This window comes from Manis pentadactyla, chromosome 1 (genome assembly GCF_030020395.1).
Source record: "Manis pentadactyla isolate mManPen7 chromosome 1, mManPen7.hap1, whole genome shotgun sequence".
NCBI lineage: Eukaryota > Metazoa > Chordata > Mammalia > Pholidota > Manidae > Manis > Manis pentadactyla.
Window position 1 is genome coordinate 158,244,845 of NC_080019.1, and position 23,427 is coordinate 158,268,271.

Below are 23,427 nucleotides of genomic sequence, written 5' to 3' on the forward strand. Positions count from 1 at the left end.
TAGCTGCCTGAGCCAGGCCACGCCCACAGCAACAGCGGAGATTAACTCCATAGCAGCTGGGCAGGAAGCAGAAGCCCTGTCTGCTTGCAGCTGCGCAGCACAAGCCACTAGAGGTCGCTGTTCTCCCAGGAGAGGAGGGCCACAAACCAACAAAAAAGGAAGTCCTTCCAGCCGTCACTCGTCCCAGTTCTGCAGTCTATTCCTATCATCATGAAAAGGCAAAGCTACAGGCAGACAAAGATCACAGAGACAACACCAGAGAAGGAGACAGACCTAACCAGTCTCCCTGAAAAAGAATTCAAAATAAGAATCATAAACATGCTGACAGAGATGCAGAGAAATACGCAAGAGAAATGGGATGAAGTCCGGAAGGAGATCACAGATGCCAGAAAGGAGATCGCAGAAATGAAACAAACTCTGGAAGGGTTTATAAGCAGAATGGATAGAATGCAAGAGGCCATTGATGGAATTGAAATCAGAGAACAGGAACGCATAGAAGCTGACATAGAGAGAGACAAAAGGATCTCCAGGAATGAAACAATATTAAGAGAACTGTGTGACCAATCCAAAAGGAACAATATCCGTATTATAGGAGTCCCAGAAGAAGAAGAGAGAGGAAAAGAGATGGAAAGTATCTTAGAAGAAATAATTGCTGAAAACTTCCCCACACTGGGGGAGGAAGTAATCGAACAGACCACGGAAATACACAGAACCCCCAACAGAAAGGATCCAAGAAGGGCAACACCAAGACACATAATAATTAAAATGGCAAAGATCAAGGACAAGGAAAGAGTGTTAAAGGCAGCTAGAGAGAAAAAGGTCACCTATAAAGGGAAACCCATCAGGCTAACGTCAGATTTCTCAACAGAAACCCTACAGGCCACAAGAGAATGGCATGATATATTTAATACAATGAAACAGAAGGGCCTTGAACCAAGGATACTGTATCCAGCACGACTATCATTCAAATATGACGGTGGGATTAAACAATTCCCAGACAAACAAAAGCTGAGGGAATTTGCTTTCCACAAACCACCTCTACAGAACATCTTACAGGGACTGCTCTAGATGGGAGCACTCCTAGAAAGAGCACAGCACAAAACACCCAACATATGAAGAATCGAGGAGGAGGAACAAGAAGGGAGAGAAGAAAAGAATCTCCAGATAGTGTATATAACAGCTCAATAAGTGAGCTAAGTTAGGCAGTAAGATACTAAAGAGGCTAACCTTGAACCTTTGGTAACCACGAATTTAAAGCCTGCAATGGCAATAAGTACATATCTTTCAATAGTCACCCTAAATGTTAATGGATTGAATGCACCAATCAAAAGACACAGAGTAACAGAATGGATAAAAAAGCAAGACCCATCTATATGCTGCTTACAAGAAACTCACCTCAAACCCAAAGACATGTACAGACTAAAAGTCAAGGGATGGAAAAACATATTTCAAGCAAACAACAGTGAGAAGAAAGCAGGGGTTGCAGTACTAATATCAGACAAAATAGACTTCAAAACAAAGAAAGTAACAAGAGATAAAGAAGGACACTACATAATGATAAAGGGCTCAGTCCAACAAGAGGATATAACCATTCTAAATATATATGCACCCAACACAGGAGCACCAGCATATGTGAAACAAATACTAACAGAACTAAAGGGGGATATAGACTGCAATGCATTCATTCTAGGAGACTTCAACACACCACTCACCCCAAAGGATAGATCCACTGGGAAGAAAATAAGTAAGGACACGGAAGCACTGAACCACACAGTAGAGCAGAGGGACCTACTAGACATCTATAGAACTCTACATCCAAAAGCAGCGGGATATACATTCTTCTCAAGTGCACATGGAACATTCTCCAGAATAGACCACATACTAGGCCACAAAAAGAGCCTCAGAAAATTCCAAAAGATTGAAATCCTACCAACCAACTTTTCAGACCACAAAGGCATAAAACTAGAAATAAACTGTACAAAGAAAGCAAAGAGGCTCACAAACACATGGAGGCTTAACAACACGCTCCTAAATAATCAATGGATCAATGACCAAATCAAAATGGAGATCCAGCAATATATGGAAACAAATGACAACAACAACACTAAGCCCCAACTTCTGTGGGACACAGCAAAAGCAGTCTTAAGAGGAAAGTATATAGCAATCCAAGCATATTTAAAAAAGGAAGAGCAATCCCAAATGAATGGTCTAATGTCACAATTATCGAAATTGGAAAAAGAAGAACAGATGAGGCCTAAGGTCAGCAGAAGGAGGGACATAATAAAGATCAGAGAAGAAATAAATAAAATTGAGAAGAATAAAACAATAGCAAAAATCAATGAAACCAAGAGCTGGTTCTTCGAGAAAATAAACAAAATAGATAAGCCTCTAGCCAGACTTATTAAGAAGAAAAGAGAGTCAACACAAATCAACAGTATCAGAAACGAGAAAGGAAAAATCAGGACGGACCCCACGGAAATGCAAAGAATTATTGGAGAATACTATGAAAACCTATATGCTAACAAGCTGGGAAACCTAGGAGAAATGGACAACTTCCTAGAAAAATATAACCTTCCAAGATTGACCCAGGAAGAAACAGAAAATCTAAACAGACCAAGTACCAGCAACGAAATTGAAGCGGTAATCCAAAAACTACCAAAGAACAAAACCCCCGGACCAGATGGATTTACCTTGGAATTTTATCAGACATACAGGGAAGACATAATACCCATTCTCCTTAAAGTTCTCCAAAAAATAGAGGAGGAGGGGATACTCCCAAACTCATTCTATGAAGCTAACATCACCCTAATACCAAAACCAGGCAAAGACCCAACCAGAAAAGAAAACTACAGACCAATATCCCTGATGAACGTAGATGCAAAAATACTCAATAAAATATTAGCAAACCGAATTCAAAAATACATCAAAAGGATCATACACCATGACCAAGTGGGATTCATCCCAGGGATGCAAGGATGGTACAACATTCGAAAGTCCATCAACATCATCCACCACATCAACAAAAAGAAAGACAAAAACCACATACATGATCATCTCCATAGATGCTGAAAAAGCATTTGACAAAGTTCAACATCCATTCATGTTAAAAACTCTCAGCAAAATGGGAATAGAGGGCAAGTACCTCAACATAATAAAGGCCATCTATGATAAACCCACAGCCAACATTATATTGAACAGCGAGAAGCTGAAAGCATTTCCTCTAAGATCGGGAACTAGACAGGGATGCCCACTCTCTCCACTGTTATTTAACATAGTACTGGAGGTCCTAGACACGGCAATCAGACAAAATAAAGAAATACAAGGAATCCAGATTGGTAAAGAAGAAGTTAAACTGTCACTATTTGCAGATGACATGATACTGTACATAAAAAACCCTAAAGACTCCACCCCAAAACTACTAGAACTGATATCGGAATACAGCAAAGTTGCAGGATACAAAATCAACACACAGAAATCTGTGGCTTTCCTATATACCAACAATGAACCAACAGAAAGAGAAATCAGGAAAACAACTCCATTCACAATTGCATCCAAAAAAATAAAATACCTAGGAATAAACCTAACCAAAGAAGTGAAAGACTTATACTCTGAAAACTACAAGTCACTCTTAAGAGAAATTAAAGGGGACACTAACAGATGGAAACTCATCCCATGCTCGTGGCTAGGAAGAATTAATATCGTTAAAATGACCATCCTGCCCAAAGCAATATACAGATTTGATGCAATCCCTATGAAACTACCAGCAACATTCTTCAATGAACTGGAACAAATAATTCAAAAATTCATATGGAAACACCAAAGACCCCGAATAGCGAAAGCAATCCTGAGAAAGAAGAATAAAGTAGGGGGGATCTCACTCCCCAACTTCAAGCTCTACTATAAAGCCATAGTAATCAAGACAATTTGGTACTGGCACAAGAACAGAGCCACAGACCAATGGAACAGACTAGAGAATCCAGACATTAACCCAGACATATATGGTCAATTAATATTTGATAAAGGAGCCATGGACATACAATGGCGAAATGACAGTCTCTTCAACAGGTGGTGCTGGCAAAACTGGACAGCTACATGTAGGAGAATGAAACTGGACCATTGTCTAACCCCATATACAAAAGTAAACTCAAAATGGATCAAAGACCTGAATGTAAGCCATGAAACCATTAAACTCTTGGAAAAAAACATAGGCAAAAACCTCTTAGACATAAACATGAGTGACCTCTTCTTGAACATATCTCCCCGGGCAAGGAAAACAACAGCAAAAATGAGTAAGTGGGACTATATTAAGCTGAAAAGCTTCTGTACAGCAAAAGACACCATCAATAGAACAAGAAGGATTCCTACAGTATGGGAGAATATATTTGAAAATGACACATCCGATAAAGGCTTGACGTCCAGAATATATAAGGAGCTCTCACGCCTCAACAAACAAAAAACAAATAACCCAATTAAAAAATGGGCAGAGGAACTGAACAGACAGTTCTCCAAAAAAGAAATACAGATGGCCAACAGACACATGAAAAGATGCTCCACATCGCTAATTATCAGAGAAATGCAAATTAAAACTACAATGAGGTATCACCTCACACCAGTAAGGATGGCTGCCATCCAAAAGACAAACAACAACAAATGTTGGCGAGGCTGTGGAGAAAGGGGAACCCTCCTACACTGCTGGTGGGAATGTAAGTTAGTTCAACCATTGTGGAAAGCAGTATGGAGGTTCCTCAAAATGCTCAAAACAGACTTACCATTTGACCCAGGAATTCCACTCCTAGGAATTTACCCTAAGAACGCAGCAATCAAGTTTGAGAAAGACAGATGCACCCCTATGTTTATTGCAGCACTATTTACAATAGCCAAGAATTGGAAGCAACCTAAATGTCCATCAATAGATGAATGGATAAAGAAGACGTGGTACATATACACAATGGAATACTACTCAGCCATAAGAAAAGGGCAAATCCAATCATTTGCAGCAACATGGATGGAGCTGGAGGGTATTATGCTCAGTGAAACAAGCCAAGCGGAGAAAGAGAAATACCAAATGATTTCACTTATCTGTGGAATATAAGAACAAAGGAAAAACTGAAGGAACAAAACAGCAGCAGAATCACAGAACTCAAGAATGGACTAACAGGTACCAAAGGGAAAGGGACTGGGGAGGATGGGTGGGTAGGGAGGGATAAGGGGGGGAGAAGTAGGGGGGTATTAAGATTAACATGCATGGGGGGGTAGGAGAAAAGGGAGGGCTGTACAATACAGAGAAGGCAAGTAGTGATTCTACAACATTTTGCTATGCTGATGGACAGTGACTGTAAAGGGGTTTATAGGGGGGACCTGGTATAGGGGAGAGCCTAGTAAACATAATATTCGTCATGTAAGTGTAGATTAGTGATTCCAAAAACAAAGCAAAAAAAAAAAAAGTGCAGTTCCTGTGTGGTTACCTCCAACGAGTTCTACACAAAGGTTTAAAGGGCATATAAAAGTGTAGGCAAAGGGTCTGTTTGTGTTTATATAGAGGATCAAAGCCTAATTGGGCTACCCCGTAAATGAACTAAGATACGATATGAAAAAGAACTTCCAACATCTGCACTCTCTGGAAGACTCATGCCAGAAGATGATCATCAAAAAACCCCAACAAAGATCCACGCACTGCTACAGCTGTAGATGCACTCATCCCACCAGTTCCTGGACTTGCCATGGGAATGAGGAAGGAGATATCTAAGCTGGCCTGTGCATACAGTAAAACAACAAATTTGACTGGATCTATACTGTTGGAACTCAACCAAGAATTTGGAGAAGTGCAAATTGTAGTGCTCCAAAGTCTTACAACTACAGACTATTTACTGTTAAAAGAACATATGGCATGTGAACAGTCCCCAGGAATGGGTTGTTTTAATTTGTCTGATTTCTCTCAGACTGTTCAAGTTCAGTTGGACAATATCCACCATATCATAGATAAGTTTTCACAAATGCCTAAGGTGCCTTAATGGTTTTCTTGGTTTCACTGGAGATGGCTGGTAATTACAGATATGCTTTGGTTATGTAACTATACTCCTATTATGTTAATGTGTGTGCGCAATTTAAGTAGTAGCTTAAAACCTATACATGCTGAAGTTACTCTACAAGAAGATTTGTCAAAGAAATAATCAATCTTCCCATGTTTTCTTCCGCCTGCTACTTCTATAGCTTTTCTTCTTCCTTCCTAACAACCCTTAAATAGAATTCGTGCCTCATATCAAATTTACCGAGTATCATAACTCCTCCAATTGGTAAAGATACCTCAAGACAAATGCTGGGCATAGAAGCCACAGGGCATAAATATGCAAAGAAGTAAAAAGCTAACCTTTTCAAACAATAAGGCTTCCCTCTCACTTACCAACTTCACATTTCCCTGTATGGCCCCGGAAGATGACTGGTTAGCCAGAGACGGGTAAGATTCCTCAAGGGAGGGACAACCTAAGACAGGCACAGTCGCAGGGGGGCCATCAGGTGAGAAATTGGGGATCAACAGAGGTGAGGCTTAGAACCTCACCCGCCCTTTTCTGAGAGAAATCTTCTGCATACGTGGATGTTTTATTGCCCTGGTCTAGCTTGGATTAACACATAGTCTACAGGCACACACCTGATCATCTACATTTGCTCTCTTACAACACTAAACTATGTTTTCTACCTTTATCTTGCATCTACCTACCACTTCAGCATTTTATTAAAAATAATAATAATAAAGAGAGAAATGTGGTATCCACATATAAATCAAGTATAAAAACCAAATGAGTATTCATATTTGAACTGATTGTTTAGAGTTTATAATGCATGAGCAAACCCGAAAGTTTCTGTGATGACTGCCCTTGTACTGTTCACTATGTAACTTATTCATTATGTAAGAATTTGTTCTCCATGTAAGAACTTGTTTGTTATGCCTCAGAAGATTGGAGACTGACGAAAATTAGGCTTGGGGTGGATTAATGATTGTGCATTGAGCACTGACTCCCCTATACAGAATTTTATTGTCGTTAACAACCATTTGATCAATAAATATGAGAGATGCCCTCACAAAAAAAAAAAAAAAAAAAAAAAGGACTGACTTCCAATGGTAAAATAAATAAGTAACCGGGATGTAATGTATAGCATAAGGAATATAGTCAAGATATTGTAACAGCTTGGTAGGGTGATAGCTGGAACCTAGAATTATGTATATAAATGTTCTACCACTGTGTTGTACACTTGAAACTAATGTAATGTAATACTGTGCGTCAAATACCCTTCAATAAAAATAATTATTTAAAAAAAAAAAAATTTAATATAGTCATGCTATGTGAAATTAAAGCAAATAAATCTTGATATCAAGTACACAAGACTAGAATTTTTGTTAAAAGAACAAATGATTATTAGTCTACCTTTAATGTTGAAAGATTGTAAAGAGTTTTCTAATTGTTTATTAAAACAGTTTCTTATGCTTAAAGTCAAAAAAAAAAAAAAAAAAAAAAAAGAGAGACGAGAAGACACAGGACAACAGCCAGACTACATCCACACCCGCGAGAACCCAGCGCCTGGTGAAAGGGGTAATATACAAGCCCTGGCCCGGCGGGACCCGAGGACCCTCACCCCAGCTCCAGGAGGGAGGAGAGGAGTCGGAGCAGGGAGGGAGAGGGAGCCCAGGACTGCTAATCATCCAGCCCTAGCCATCCGCACCAGAGCGCAGACACACAGTGCGTGTGTGGGGTTCTGGAAACTAGGGAAACAGGACAGAAAGACCTGTGAGCGGGTCCCTGCAGCTGGCGCACCGGGAAAAAGAAAAGTGAGTGCTTTTTGAAAGTCTTAAAGAGACAGGGACCCCACAGCTGGATGGAAGCACCCTGGGACACTTAGCCCAGCAGCTGTGAATCCTGGGGAACACTAGGCGCCCAAACCCCCGCAATGCAGCTCGGAGGCCCCTCACCGTGATAAACAGCCTCCCACCTGTTCCCCCTCTGACGCAGCTCCACCATATTGGAGCAGCCTGAGGCAGGCCACTCCCACAGCAACTGCAGAGCTAAACTCCATAGCGGCCAGGCAAGATCAGAAGCCCCATCTGCATGCTGCTGCCCAGCACAAGCTGCTAGAGGCTGCTGTTCTCCCAGGAGAGGAAGGCCATAAACTGGCAAGAAGGGACTTTCTCCTACCCAACACACACGCCAGCTCCCCACACATATATCTATCGCCATGAAAAGGCAGAAGAAATTGATACAGACCAAGATCACAGAGGCAAACCCTGAGAAGGAGATAGACCTAACCAGTCTTCCTGAAAAAGAATTAAAAATAAAGCTCATAACCATGCTGATGGAGCTACAGAGAAGTATGCAAAAGCTAAGGGATGAAGTCTGGAAGGAGATTACAGAAATGAAAAGATCTCTGGAAGGATTTATAAACAGAATGGATAAGATGCAAGAGGCCATTGATGGAACAGAAACCAGAGAACAGGAGTGCATAGAAGCTGATGCAGAGAGAGATAAAAGGATTTCCAGGAATGAAACAATATTAAGACAACTGTGTGACCAATCCAAAAGGAACAATATCCACATTATAGGGGTACCAGAAGAAGAAGAGAGAGAAAAAGGAATAGAAAGAGTATTTGAAGAAATAATTGCTGAAAACTTCCCCAAACTAGGGGAGGAAATAATCAATCAGACCATGGAAGTGTACAGAACTCCCAACAGAAAGGACCCAAGGAGGACAACACCAAGACACATAATAATTAAAATGGCAAAGATCAAGGACAAGGACAGAGTTTTAAAGGCAGCTAGAGAGAGAAATAAGATCACCTACAAAGGAAAACCCATCAGGCTATCATCAGACTTCTCAACAGAAACCTTACAGGCCAGAAGAGAATGGCATGATATACTTAATGCAATGAAAGAGAAGGGCCTTGAACCAAGTCCAGCATGACTATCATTTAAATATGAAGGAGGGATTAAACAATTCCCAGACAAGCATAAGTTGAGGGAATTTGCCTCCCACAAACCACCTCTACAGGGTATTTTAGAGGGACTGCTCTAGATGGGAGCACTTCTAAGACTAAATAGATGTCACCAGAGAAAATAAAATCACAGCAAAGGAAGCAGACCAACCAAATACTAACTAAAGGCAAAAAATAAAATCAACTACCCACAAAAGCAGTTAAAGGAAGCACAAAAGAGCACAGAATAAAACAACCAACATATAAAGAATGGAGGAGGAGGAAGAAGAAGGGAGAAAAATAAAGAATGACCAGACAGTCTTTAAAATAGCTCAATAAGTGAGTTAAGTTAGACAGTAAGATACTAAAGAAGCTAACCTTGAATCTTTGGCAACCATGAATCTAAAGCCTGCAATGGCAATAAGTACATATCTTTCAATAATCACCATGTAAATGGACTGAATGCACCAATCAAAAGACACATAATAATAGAATGGATAAAAAAGCAAGACCCATCTCTATGCTGCTTACAAGAGACTCACCTCAAACCCAAAGACTATAGGAACAAAGAAAGACTGAAGGAACGAAACAGTAGCAGAATCACAGAACCCAAGAATGGACTAACAGTTACCAAAGGGTAAGGGACTGGGGAGAAAGGGAGGGAACGGAGGGATAAGGGCAGGGAAGAAGAAAGGGGGCATTACGATTAGCATGTATAATGTGGGGGGGGGGCAAGGGGAGGGCTGTGCAACACAGAGAAGACAAGTAGTGATTCTACAGCATCTTACTGTGCTGATGGACAGTGCTGTGACACGGTTTGTGGGGGGGATTTGGTGAAGGGGGGACCCTAGTAAACATAATATTCTTCATGTAATTGTAGATTAATGACAACAAAATAAATAAATTAATTAAAAAAACAATATTAGTTTCTTTCAAAAAACAGTAATGACTTATATTCATGATCACTAAGTTTTACCTTCCTGTTTTTCAGAGAAAAAATACCAATATGAGGTGAGCTGCACTATCATTTGCCCATAAATTCCTAAAATCACATTGCTCAATTATGTATTATTGGATGTAAATTTTATTCTCACTTTTGAATATCTGATTAGATGCAAATTCCATAATAAAAATGCTCTGATATTGCTAGGGAAACATATAATAGCATGCAGACAAGGCATTGCTAATTATCAACCATGTATTAAATAATTTTATTCAACTCCATGAATATTAATAACTCTGTCAAAGACTTTCCTTTTTAAACATATAGATGAAAGATCTCATTAAGACAGAAATTGTGTCTGTTATGTTCATTATGCACCCGAAGGTTTATTTACCAATAGCATGTGGCAGAAGCTCAACAGACTTAATCTGCAAGATGTACTACAACGAACAAATAACAATGAATTTGAAGTTGAGTAGTTTATGATCTTAATTAAGATATGTGAGAATAAACAAACAGGTCTTTTATGATACACATATGTGTGCACACAAATCTCTCCCTTTACTACACAATCACGTGCCATATTTCTGAGTGGCCTTATCCTGCCATGGATACAAGAAAAGCATGTATAACATGCTTTTATACAAGAACAGCATTTATACAAGAAAAGCATGTATAAACACCACACTCAGAGTTCTCAGCACCTTTTAAATAAATAAATAATGCTTTCTTCAGTTCATGGAAAATAAAATACCCTTCTGGTCAGCCTGGAAATTGTCAAAGTATTGCCTGCAAGAAAGTGCTCGTGAAGCAAAACCAAAGGCTGAGGCTGCAAATCTCTGAGGCCACAGTCAGTCTGTGATCCATCTGCTACACTTGAATTCTATTTTCCTGCTCTCAAAGCATCAGTACCACCCCTCACTTCTATTTTTCTCCTCTATCGGGCTTACTCCAGTTGCGTGGGCCAGCTCAATGCTAATCAACACCTCACGGGCAAGCAGTAAGATCCAAATGCAGAGTTCAACTTCTTTTCAACCACTCTGACCAAACTACCTAGGGCCAAAACTTTCCAACCAGTATACCGTGCCTTGGGCATGCTGAACACTTCAGCTTCCAAGTCCTTAGATCACTTATAGAGCTTAAGTGCAGGTAACAATTTACTGAAGTTCTACAAAGTACTGGAAAAATTAAAACACTGAAAATAACTAGTAGTAAACTCCTAAATGTAGATCCCAAAGTGGATTCTAATGAAAAGACTGAGGCTGATCATCTTCAAGATGTACACTACAATGAACAAGTTCTGACTCGCCATCAAAGGAAGTCTCTAAACATAGCTGTTTATTGCTCAAGGGTAAATAATTATGCCAGAAGAAATTGTCACCTGAGTAATAAATCACAGCACATTTAGAGGAAAAAAATCAGTTTGGACACATTGGGAGAAGAACAGGCAGGAGAATTTTCCCAGGATGAAAATAAACACATTGAATCATTTTGGGATATACAAAGAAGCCATGTTCTTTATTTGATTTGGGCTTTAAATATGTCCTGCACTAACCAATAGTCTCATCAGGGGATGATTAAGGAAATTAAGGAGACCTAGCACTGATGGCTATCAAGTTAAAAACCAAAGCTGATTTCCATCCTCCTCTTGCAACAATATAAGGGCATTAGAAATCATGCACATCCTCATCTGCCGGATGATATACACACGACATTTATGCTGCTTCTCCCACCTCTGGTGCCCATGGAAAACACAGTAAGTTGGTCATGGTATCATTTTCCTCCCAGGGCCTCAAAGCCCAGTTTGCAGGATTCAGGCCACTGCTCTAACTGAATCATGGCTGTGTGATATGATTTTTCCTTCCTGTGATGGGGTTCATAGGACATCAGGCCATGCCTGTGGGATTACAGGGTCTTCTGCATGACACTGCACATTTCTTTCCATTCTCAAAAGTTTTTATACAATAAAGACACAACCATCATTTGGCATGCTCATCATGTACACATACACTACTAGCTTACTGAGGTACTGAGAGATTTTCTACAGTCTTTTTATTTACTCTCTAACTTCTTTTCTTTTTATTAATTAAATAATTTTTGTTGTTTCTGTTGTTATTTTTGAGTGTTTGCAGCAGTTGAGGAAGTTCGTGGTGGGTACTGTGGTGGGAGTGGGGAGCATTCACTGCAAGAGCCCACTGTGCTTAGGAAATGATAAACAGGCCTCCCCTAATGTACTGTAATTTAGATGAAGAGACTTACACATTATTTCTAAGACATAACAACCCAATGAAAAAAAATACATTACTCTCACTTTATAGATGGAGAAACTGAGGCTCAAAGAGGTTAAGTCACTTGTCTACAGCCACATAAGAGGTAAACATTTGAGCTGGTCATTAGCTGAGTTCTTTCTTACTCTATAGCTCACAGATTAGTAGTCACATTCACAATGAAAATGAACTTCAGGCACTGGCTGGTCTTTCTCACAAACCACTTGCTGTTTCTTAAAAATCTAGAAGGCACCTAGCCCTAATAAGATGTTTAATTTACTCTGTTGTAAAGCTGTTCTGCAAAATTTCAAAGCAAGCTACCTGGCATTGTTCCACTTTTAACTTAGAGCAAATTGTTGGAGGGAAGCTTAGGAAAGAAATGAGTGAGGATCTAAATTTTGTTCCTTGACCCATTCAGAGGCAAGTCTCTCACATAACTTCTTAAAAGAAAATATAAATAGGCTTCGAATGACTTCTGGAGAATCAACATAATTGTATACATACAACCCTTTGAATCTCTTAATACTATACAAATACAAAATTATATTATTCCAGCAAAGAAGTAAACCAAAAAGTACCCGTACATGCATGCAAAAGCACAATTTATTGAAGGGGTGGAAGGTACTGACATCTTTTCTAGAACTCTATAGTAACACAGAAATAGTCAGCTGGACCCTTTCCAGGAAAACATAAGACCAATTCTATTGCATCACTGGAAAGAGACTTTTCTGAATGTCACAAGCATTTAAGTAATTTTAAAACATGGCTTTCTTTTAATACATAATTTATAAATAAGTTTATTCTGGCATATAATTATAAAGCAGATTTTAATAATTTCCTTTCTCTGCTTTAAGGAAAACTGGACTTGCCAAGGGAATCAAAACAAACTTTAGAGAAGGTTTGATACAAAATACAATTCTAAATAATGAGATCACTAAAGAAAGATTAGGGTAAATGGGCTGAAAGTGGGGAAGAATATATTTGATGACTACACTTCTCAGATTTCCTGGGATAGTCCAAATTCCAAATACCCCATCCCACTTTTGTCATAAACTACTGAAATGACTCGGGGGGTTCAATATTCAGCCTGCAAGTTCAAATTTCCATAAAGCTTTTTATACTGAAAATACAGAAATGTTTCTTGAGACCATGCATTCTGAGGATTTTATATAGAATATGAAGTACATGTGGAAAATAAATCCAGTAAATGCTGAAGCAAAATGAATTTCATGAAAGGTATTAATAAATTATGTTTAATGGCTGATAAAGAGTACAAGCAACCCCTGGCATCCAGGATCTGGCTTGGTACCCACAGCTGGGCTGTGGTGGTGTTCTGCTAAAAATCGACAATTTGAAATAACACTAATGTCAAAAAAGACCACAGAGACAAAAATGGATCAAGATAAAAACAAGACCACTCTGCAAACATGTTGAACACAGACAAATGCATGAACACAAACGTACTGTCCCCACATTCTGGCTAATACAAGTAATTGCTGCTTCTTTGCCAATCACATCATTAGCTTTACTCCATTCTTCTTGCCTTCTAGTTAACCATTATTAAGATACTCAGTTATAGAATTACTACCCCTTCTGATAACATCCAGTCCAGAGCAGAGCTTCACTTCCTTGGATGCTCCCCAGAATCACCTAACAGAAGACCAAGTCCTACAATAAGTCCTTTCCAGAACCTTATTAGGAGATCCCATAGTTCTAATGGTTCACTTTCTCTGTTGTTGCAATGAATAAATAACTAACTCTGTTCAAATACAGGTGCATTACTTTGTGTGGTCTTTGGCTGAAGGGAATTATGTAGTAAATATTGACATAGGGTATTCCCACAGAGAAAATGCATGTATTCCTGTTGTTATAATAACATCAGTAACACCAGTTGAAGTATATCATTTCTTCAAGGATATAACAGCTAAAAATGGGACGAATGGTTTAATGGATCAGCATTCAAGTACTATCTCTACCTCTCTTCTTAATTCTCAAAACAGTTTCACTAGGAAGCCATGTGAGTAATTAGAAAATAAAATACTAAATAGGAAATAGAAACTTAGTACATGTATAAATTCACACAAAGGCAATCACAGGAAACAAGAAAGGCTGAAATGAATGAAAGGATGGTATGAACATATCAACTCTTTAACAAATAATGCATGGAACTTTTAATTTGAAACTTAACATGTTAGGAAGATGCCACATAGCTCTTATACAAAAGTTAGATGGGACAAGCAGTGTGTGCATTAGAAGAAACAAGAGATATTTAATCACCCACTTTGAGAAACCAATCTTACATTGATTTAAGGCCTCCTGTCCTATAATTGACCACATTTGATAATTCTTATCTGCACTATGTGAAGTATTACAAACTATAGTGATAGGGAAGTGCTTCTCAAATTTTAATTTTTATAGAAATCACCTGGAGATCTTGTTAAAAAGCAGATACTAATTCAATATATCTGAAGTAGAGCCAAGATTCAGCCTTTTTAACAGGCTCTCTGGTGTTGTCAATGGATCATACTGGTCCAAGGATCATGTTGAGTAGCACAAATATAAAAATTAAATGTTGTAGGGTCAGGTTTGAAAGTTTCTAGGCCTAATGTTCATGCCTGTAATCATCACCTACTGAATTGTTACAGCCTGTGACAAGCCCCAGCACTTCATCCAGAGGGGATTGGAAGATGACATTGGGAAGTGGCAGCTGAGGGTTGCCCTGGCAGCCGAGAGGCAGCTGAACAATGAAACTGCTTCCTACTGCAGTGCTCACTATTCATACTTCATCAGGGCAGCACAGAATATTTCTTTTCTGGAATCAAAGGCAAAGGGAACCTTTCCTTTATTGGGAAATTCAATATCACCTATTTTTGTCTCTTTGAAACTCAACAACCCTAAAAGTATAATTTTCCCCACTCCCCAAAGTTTGGTTTCATTCTGGCCTTGTACACGTGTGGGGAAGTTGGGGTTCCTAGGGCCAGGATCCTCATGAACTTAAACCACCTGATGATGTAACTGGCCTGTTGCTAGGCTACCGCTTCCACACCTTTAGGCAGTAAGCTATATTGTGCTATATAGAGAGCTCGGCCCAGTGCTCTGGGCGGAGGCAGAGATGCTAGTGCTTGACCTACCACCGGAGAACAAGCCGGGTAATAAACCCTTACACCCCAAAGAATATTCTGCTATCAATTTCTTTGGTCACATTGAATCCATAGTGAACTTGCCCAGGGCTGAAACCCATTGGCAAGACAACATGATTCATATCCTAGGCACTAAAACTTCATAAATGGTTTTCTTGAGGTTTTGATGTCAATATACTCTTGAATAATCATGGACACCAAAAACCTAGAGGCTGCTCAAGGAAGCCAGAGGGGACCCGATGTGCTCTACATTACAACACAAAAGCTGAGAGATGAAAGGGATATAAGAGTTTTCCTAGTCTGGTGGGCCCCAAAACTATTTGGTTTGGGAGATGTGATGTGCATAAAGGATATGGGAGTCAGGCTAGGCATGCCACAGGGCAGCAGATAAACCATGACATGTACCCACAGACTAGTTTTTGTTCTACCATCACGTGTGCAGCTGTGCCTTCTTGATGGTAAGTGGAACTAGAGGTTCAGTATGAAACTCTACCAGAATCAGTACCTTAGATCTAGGTGACCTGGATTGCTATAGGTATTTTTTGTACCCACATTAAGTAATTTCACTAGAGTTTCAGGGTCAATGACTAGGGGAACCAAGGCTTAGAAAGACCCATTTTGAAACTTCTCCAGATTAGTCAACTTTCAAGTGTTTTTTCACTTGAGAAAACTAGGGAAGACTATAATAGACATGTTTACTTCATTTAATGCTATCCTTGTATCTTTTGCTAAGATCAGAACCCATCACAGTCCCTGAGAAAGGACAATTTGACTAAAACTTATGTGTCTGAAGGCTCATTCTCAACACTTCTCAAACCAGTACTCTGCTGGGCTCCTCTCTGGAGAATACCACAGAATGTCAGTGTATTTATCTTCATTACATGAACATCTAACTACTTTATATACTATGTTACATGTAGTAAAAAAAATCAGAACCAGAAGGTTCACAAAGTTTAAAATACAAACAAGTAAAACAAAAATCACGGATGTAATCACACAAAATACTTTCTGAGGTTTTCTTATAATTCTCACATGCTGAATATTCTCTTTAGTTGACTGCTAGACATCAAAGTAAAGATTATAGGGGAAAACTTTAACTGGGAAAAATCTAATTTTTTAAACAGGGAAACTGTCTCCCTCAATCAGTTGTAGTGGTTAAACACAGAATTCTCAGAAAAAGCCACTCAACACAGTTAACAAAAGAAGAAAGATCCAGAAAAGTAGGAAAAAATAGCTAAAGTATATAGTTAATTGGAAATTCAGAACTAGAACCAAGGTCCATGTTAATGCCAACACCTGTGGTCTTCCTTCTGAATCACCATATGCTTAGATTTTAGGATTTAATAATAATATCTTGTGTATAGTAAGCTCTCAGATGTTCACTGAATATTCTGCTGAAAAGGAAGCAAGTATCTACCTGCATGGGAAACATTAAATTCATACTGTTATATTAGATCCATGAAATTATGATTTTGTTATTGCTTTCATGTCACTAAAAAGATCTCTAGAAATCTGTGAGGCAATTTATAGTTCATCTTCTAGCTAGACTTCTAAATTATATAAGCAGACATTATAACACATCTTGAAAATAAATGCAGAATAATCCATTTTACTTATATGTTGAGAAAAAAAATCATTAAGTATTAATGGATTATAGTGTTGTTATTATTTACTACAAAGCATAATGATAATCCACCAAGGAACCTATAAAAACAAAAACAAGAGAAGTTATTCGATACTGCTGTTCCAATCTATTTTTTTATAAAGCAATGCAATTACCAGTTTGAGGTGGAAGAACTTTAGAATCTTCAGGTGTTTTACTTGTAGGCACAATCCACAGCTTTTCACTTGAAGCTACAGAAAAAGAAATGAAATTTGTTGAAAATATTTTTTGAGAGAAAGACAGAAATTTGCTGGTACAGTTAAGTTCCTACCAGAAGCCTGTAATAAAAGCACATATTTACTAATCCAGTAAAAAAGTCACATATATCAGGAAATCAATATATGCCCATACAGAAAGCATATGATTAGTGACTACAGAGAGACCAGAGTTTGCAGTTATTTTGTAAAAGTTTTGATGGTGGAAAACTAAATGAGCTATATGGAATTAACATTCTGATGATTGCCACTGCATTTGTAGAAAATCTAATCAGACAAGATTTTTTTTTTAACCAAATCAACTACTTATTTGGCTGAGTTACTCAATTCATCAGTTCACTGTGGTGTGCAGGTACAGGATTCAGTAAACGTGTCCTGCAGAAGTACGCAATCACCCATATCATAATGCCAGACTTAAGTTGCTGTTATTACCCAAGGTGCCCCCAGGTTTCTCAAAAGGGAAAGGTGTTTTTGCCTGAGGAAATTCTGGAAGTCTTTTTGGAGCTGTAATGAAACACATAAGAAATGTTATGACTTGAGGTACAAGCAACAGAGGAAAGATTAAAAAATCTCAAACTTGCAAAAACAAAAAACAAACACAGAAATGCATATTATTACGTCAAGTAAGCAACTCAGTATTTCTTACTCCTGTGTTTCAATGATGAATAGTTTTTTAATTTATTCAGCTATGTGTACATGTGTTCTTAGATATATTTCACTTAAACTTAAATCAAGCCCCAAACGCATCCAAACTAGAAAATGTCTGTCTAATATCTTTTAAAAATAGAATTTTGGAAACCACATGACTTTATATTTAAGCTCCCCTCCAACAACTTTTTTGATATTGCATTCATAAAAAAATTCTAAGAATTCTAAAAGCAGTATGCAGAAATTTTGTAAATATATCTTCTTTGTCAGGAGAAACAATGGAATAAAAAGACATTTAGGAAAAATTTAGAACATTTATTCCATGACACAATGATCTGGAGTTAAAAGCATCAAATATAATATCTAAATATGGCTACCAAAAAGAAAAACTACCAGATTTGTCATCTGGAGAAAGACTCTTTAGGATCCTAAATTATTAAAGATTTTATAAGGGCTTAGTATTGGGGAGCTTATTATTCTATAAGCCATGTGTCCCTTCTTCCCTGTGAGGAGATAAATTTGAATGAATTAGCCTAAGAACTTCTTTCAGACATGCTTAACATTTCCAAAGTAAAAATAAGCTGCAGTGTACAATAATTTTTACCTAGAGTGCTCAGTGGCAATTCAAACCTAGGTATCAAAACAGTTTGAGGCGTTTCTGAAGTCCTTTCACTGAGAACTGCAATAAAGAAGAATTTGGTTAGCAACTCACGAGTCAGGATTTGACACTGTGTCTTAACCATGATAGTGTGAAGCATGCTCATAACAGAGTGCATCTGGCAGCTGATGCATTTCATGAAAATAGCTGCCTTTCTTTGGAAAACTTTTACATAGCTGTTAAAATTGGAAGGTACACTGTCAAAGGTCCTTGGTATGGCATGGAAGATCACCTTCACACGTACAGAACAAAATACATGCTGCTCCTTTTCTTTAGGAGGACAAAGCAAGTTAGATTCTCTTGGGCCAAGAAGCAGCTAATGTGCATGACATGAAATCCTTATTACAAAGGATGACACTTTGAGGATTCTCCTCAAGTGTAGTACTCACAAGACTTGGAGAAGCCATTCAAAACAGAAAGCATAGACATAGTCAAGACTTCCAGTTTTCCTCCCTTCCTCCAAGCGTTGTGGGCTAAAAGGCTGGCATTCTGATTTTCTATATATCCCAAGAGACTGGGAAAAAGGGTGCATTAGTATCTAGCATCCAGAGCTGCTTAGAATATCAGTCACCAGAATCAAGGCATGTCCTTAACTCTCTAAACAAAACTGGTCCAAGAAATAGGATGATTAACTACGGCCAGTAAAGGGGAGAAGAGAGGGAAACTGAGGCATTGGAATTATTATTATTATTTTTTTGAGAACAAAAATTTCTTAAAAGACTTAAAAGAAAGTTCTCAGAGTTACCCAGTATAATTTCTGAAATGTCTAAAGCCTTAGATACAGTGGGTTTAGTGGTTCTGGGCACTGATTCAGGAGACATTGGAAGGTAAAAAGACAACTTTACAAATTATGATAAAATGGTGAAGGCACTTCTGTTGCCTTTAGGATGAGTAACTGACACATCAAGTTGTTCAGGACTTGAAGTGAAGGATGTTAAGGATTCCTGGCTTGCCGCAGGTGCCGGAGCTGACACTCCTCCCAGCCCTTCCTTTCTGGGTTTGGTCTGTTTTCCACGGGTTCCAAAAAGCACACTGAACTGACCATGAAAGCACTTATCAGATTCATCATAATTTTTTATTTGTCTGACTTTTTCTTTCTCTTTATCTCTAGGGCTTTGCACAATGTCCAGGTTATAGTAAGCAAGCACCTGATAAATGTTTATTAAATGAATAAGTGGGCAAATAAACAATGACCCAAGGCTAAAAAGTTTGTCTAGAACTATTACATTATAAGATTTCTCTTTTCCAAATCGCACTCTACAAGCAAAGCTTGGAACTGAGTTGAAATTATGATAAGGATTCAAATGTTCATCAACCACGAGGTTGTTCTAAGTGTGAAACAAAGACAAAAATGACCTCAGATAAAAGGTTTTCAAGAAGTAAGAACCAGGATCACGGAGATCTGGAATGCACTGTAAGCTAGACAACTCCAGAATTTTGTGGGTAAGGACATGGAATAAACAGAATAATACTGAATAAAAAGTTATGGTGTTTGCCTAAGGGTTTCTGAAGTGGAAAATTCTGAGGAATATTTGGCAGAGAATAAAGAAATCTGTTGATTCTCCCATCAGATACTGTGCCAGGAGAAGAAAGTGTAATTGGGAAAAGTGGGTAGAATATTTGGAGCAGAAAAGAACTTGGAGTCATCCCCTGGGGCATTCCTATGCTCTTCTGGGTACTGATCAGTAATACTCAAGTCAGAAAACTAGCCGGGAATTTCACTGGTTAGATTAGTCCAGCATTTTGAATAGCTTCTACCTCTGCCCCAACTCCCAGAAGGTAGGAGATGTAAGGTCCACCTTTCTCCTTTAGGCAGGACTATATATTTCTGACTCTGTCAGAAATATTCCTACTTGAATAGATGTCTTGAAATCAAGTTATTTTATTTCCTCACCAATCTTTATCTTCTCTTGACTAGTTATGAGTCCAAAAGTTTAATACAAGGTAAATATCACTGATATTTCAATGGTAACTTTTTGGGTCAAAAAATTCACTTTAGACTGGAGTTACTTTGCTAAATGTGGATTTGGGGGCCTTCTTGCTAGATGTTTGTTTCACTGAGTCCTGGATGAGGTGGCATGGATCTGGCAAAAACTTTGTAGTTCAGAGAATAATGTGTCCCCAGTGGGCTGGTCTTGGGCAGTCCATTCAGAGAAGAAATGCTGAATGTTTGCTAGTAATGGCTGATAAACTATGGGGAAAATGCATACCACATTTGTTCTTCAAAGGATTTTTACTGAATGATTACTTATGCTCTACATTAGTATTGTTAATTTTTCAGATATATTGTTACTAAATGATTCCAGGAGACTTTCATACATCTCAAGCTATAGATTTGTGAGGGATAATTTGCTAAACTGACCAGTTGTGAAAGTCAAATAATGAAAAACGGTCTCATGCCTTTACATAAAAGAAAGGCACAAAAACCTGGCATTACATTTTAGTATAAAAGTATTTCAGAATGTCAAAGTAACAACTTTCACTTAGAGTGAAAAATACAGTTACATGATTCAATAGTTCATTTTACATCGGCTGTTTTTTCAGACTTAGGTTAAGGACCTAGAATCTCCAATCATTTTGGGCTTATGGGTGGATGTGAATGTCCTACTGGCTTTTCACTGAAAAAAAGTACAGGCTTGTCAATCATTGACTATTTGAATAAACATATTATTTATTCTCTCAAAGTTAACAACATAGGGATCTCATTACCTGTTATGGGCTGTGCTGGGATTTTTTCCACCTGTGGTGTTTTAGATTCAGCAGGTAATGCCAAGGTTTCATTTGTAGCTGAAAAGTCAGAGAACAATTTTCTTCACTTCTTCATAACACACTGTCCAAATATAATTCTTTCAAAACATAATCAACAGATTATTTCAAGGAATCTATTCTGCATTTATTCATTCCCACCAGGCAGTGAACAAACGTACTGTGCATTTCTACCAGGAATTAGTGTGAGTAGATGACAGTGTTCAGAATTCCTTCTCATTAACCCCAAGTAATCCTCAGAACTGAGCTGGCACTGTAATGAAGGGAAAAAGTCATAACCTAATACCTGGATAACTCTCAAGTCATTTTGACTCATAGAGTTTCTGGAAGGCATCAGATATATTGCAAACACTATCTAGTATTTAGTATTCCTATTTTTAAAAGTACTCCTAATTTAAAAAAAACCAATAAACAGAAATTTTTCATTATTGTGCATGGTAAAAAATGTAATACGTTATGACACTGAAATATTAGAAAAACACAAATAACACACTAGAAAATAAATTATTCTAAAATTTTTGCAGCAAAAAGAAATACCAAATTACTTAGTTGAGACACCTGTTAAGATAGATCTTTTGGTCTCTGTGGGAATTAAGCATAAAGAATTTATTTTTTTTCCTCTTCAGACAACTATTCAGGACAGACACTTCCTTCCAAAATGCAGGTATTCTTTTCAGAGAAAGTACATTTCAATACCAGGGTCTCCCAAAGATAAAGACATTTCCCATTTAAAAAGAGCACTTAGGATTAACTTGACTCAGCTATTTAGCACACTGAATCAATGATTTATTTGCAATACTTTGAAACAGTCTAGTGGCATAAAAGAATTCATTCCTGTCTGAGATACCTGGATTGTGTCGTCTTGAACTGATTATAACCAGATGGGATGTTTTAAGAATCCTAAGGCTGCACAGAACTTGGATCTCTCAGCTTGGCACTATTGATATTCTGGCCTGGATAATCTTCTGTTGTGGGCGGTCTTTCTTGTGTACTGTAGGGTGTTTAGCAGCATCTCTGGCCTCCACCCACTGGTTTCCACTAGCATTTCCACTGTTGTACCAACCAAGTTATCTCTCATTGCCAGATTGTCCTCTGTTTGGAACTACTCATCAAAGTTCTTTAAGGATGCATAGTGTAACTTCCTTCTGTCGTTCACATCACTATTGTGAAGATCACTTTCTGTTTTTCAGTTAACATGGGAACAAAATATTTATTTACTTCTGTGGGACTTCACAACAATTACAAAGTCATCCCTTTCACAATGTTAATAGGAGCAAATGATTTCCAATCTCTATTATGGAGCATATGGTAGATTCCTACAGAGAGCTGCTTAGTATCAGGAGTGATTTAAAATGCTAGGAATAGAAAGACATATGCACACCTATGTTTATCACAGCACTATTTACAATAGCCAAGATATGGAAGCAACCTAAGTGTCCATCAGTAGATAAGTGGATAAAGAAGATGTGGTACATACATACACAATGGAATACTATTCAGCCATAAGAAAGAAACAAATTCTACCATTTGCAACAACATGGATGGAGCTAGAGGGTATTATGCTCAGTGAAATAAGTCAGGCAGAGAAAGACAAATACCAAATGATTTCCCTCATTTGTGGAGTATAAAAGTGAAGGAAAACTGAAGGAACAAAACAGCAGCAGGCTCACAGACTCCAAGAAGGAACTAGTGGTTACCAAAGGGGAGGGGTGGGGGTGGATGGGTGGAGACGGAGGGAGAAGGGGATTGTGGAGTATCATGATTGGTGCACATGGTGTGTGTGGGGTCACAGGGAAGACAGTGTAGCTCAGAGAAGAGAAATAGGGACTCTGTGGCATCTTACTACACTGATGGACAGTGACTGCAATAGGATATGGTCGGGGGGGGGACTCAATAAGGGTGAATGTAATAACCACGTTATTTTTCTTGTGAAACCTTCATAAGAGTGTATATCAATGATACCTTAATAAAAAATAAAATAAAATAAAATAAAATGCTAGGAATAGGTGCCCCGAGTGCTGGCATATCTGATAGCCAAGTATGTGTTTTGGATTCATGTACACATGAAGTTGCCCAACATGTTTGCACAGCAGAAATGTTTAATACCATTGTTCCAATTAATTTAGCAGGGTATAAAGATAAGAGACTCTGCAACAATTAAGAAAACA

General features: G+C 38.3%; 1 protein-coding gene across 30 annotated transcripts in view; it reads right to left on the minus strand.

Annotated features, from left to right (window-relative positions):
• The window catches only part of ABI3BP (ABI family member 3 binding protein), a 253,192-nt gene that overhangs the window by 110,583 nt on the left and 119,182 nt on the right, over positions 1 to 23,427 (minus strand). For 29 of the 30 annotated variants that reach the window (XM_057502161.1, XM_036916479.2, XM_036916473.2 and 26 more), the window contains exons 10-13: positions 21,203 to 21,280; positions 18,440 to 18,514; positions 17,620 to 17,691; positions 17,089 to 17,163 (exon numbers count right to left, since the gene is read on the minus strand). In XM_057502161.1, coding sequence (XP_057358144.1) covers positions 17,089 to 17,163; positions 17,620 to 17,691; positions 18,440 to 18,514; positions 21,203 to 21,280 — 300 coding nt within the window. The remainder of the gene's footprint in view (positions 1 to 17,088; positions 17,164 to 17,619; positions 17,692 to 18,439; positions 18,515 to 21,202; positions 21,281 to 23,427) is intronic. The other variant, XM_036916489.2, reaches the window with a different exon arrangement.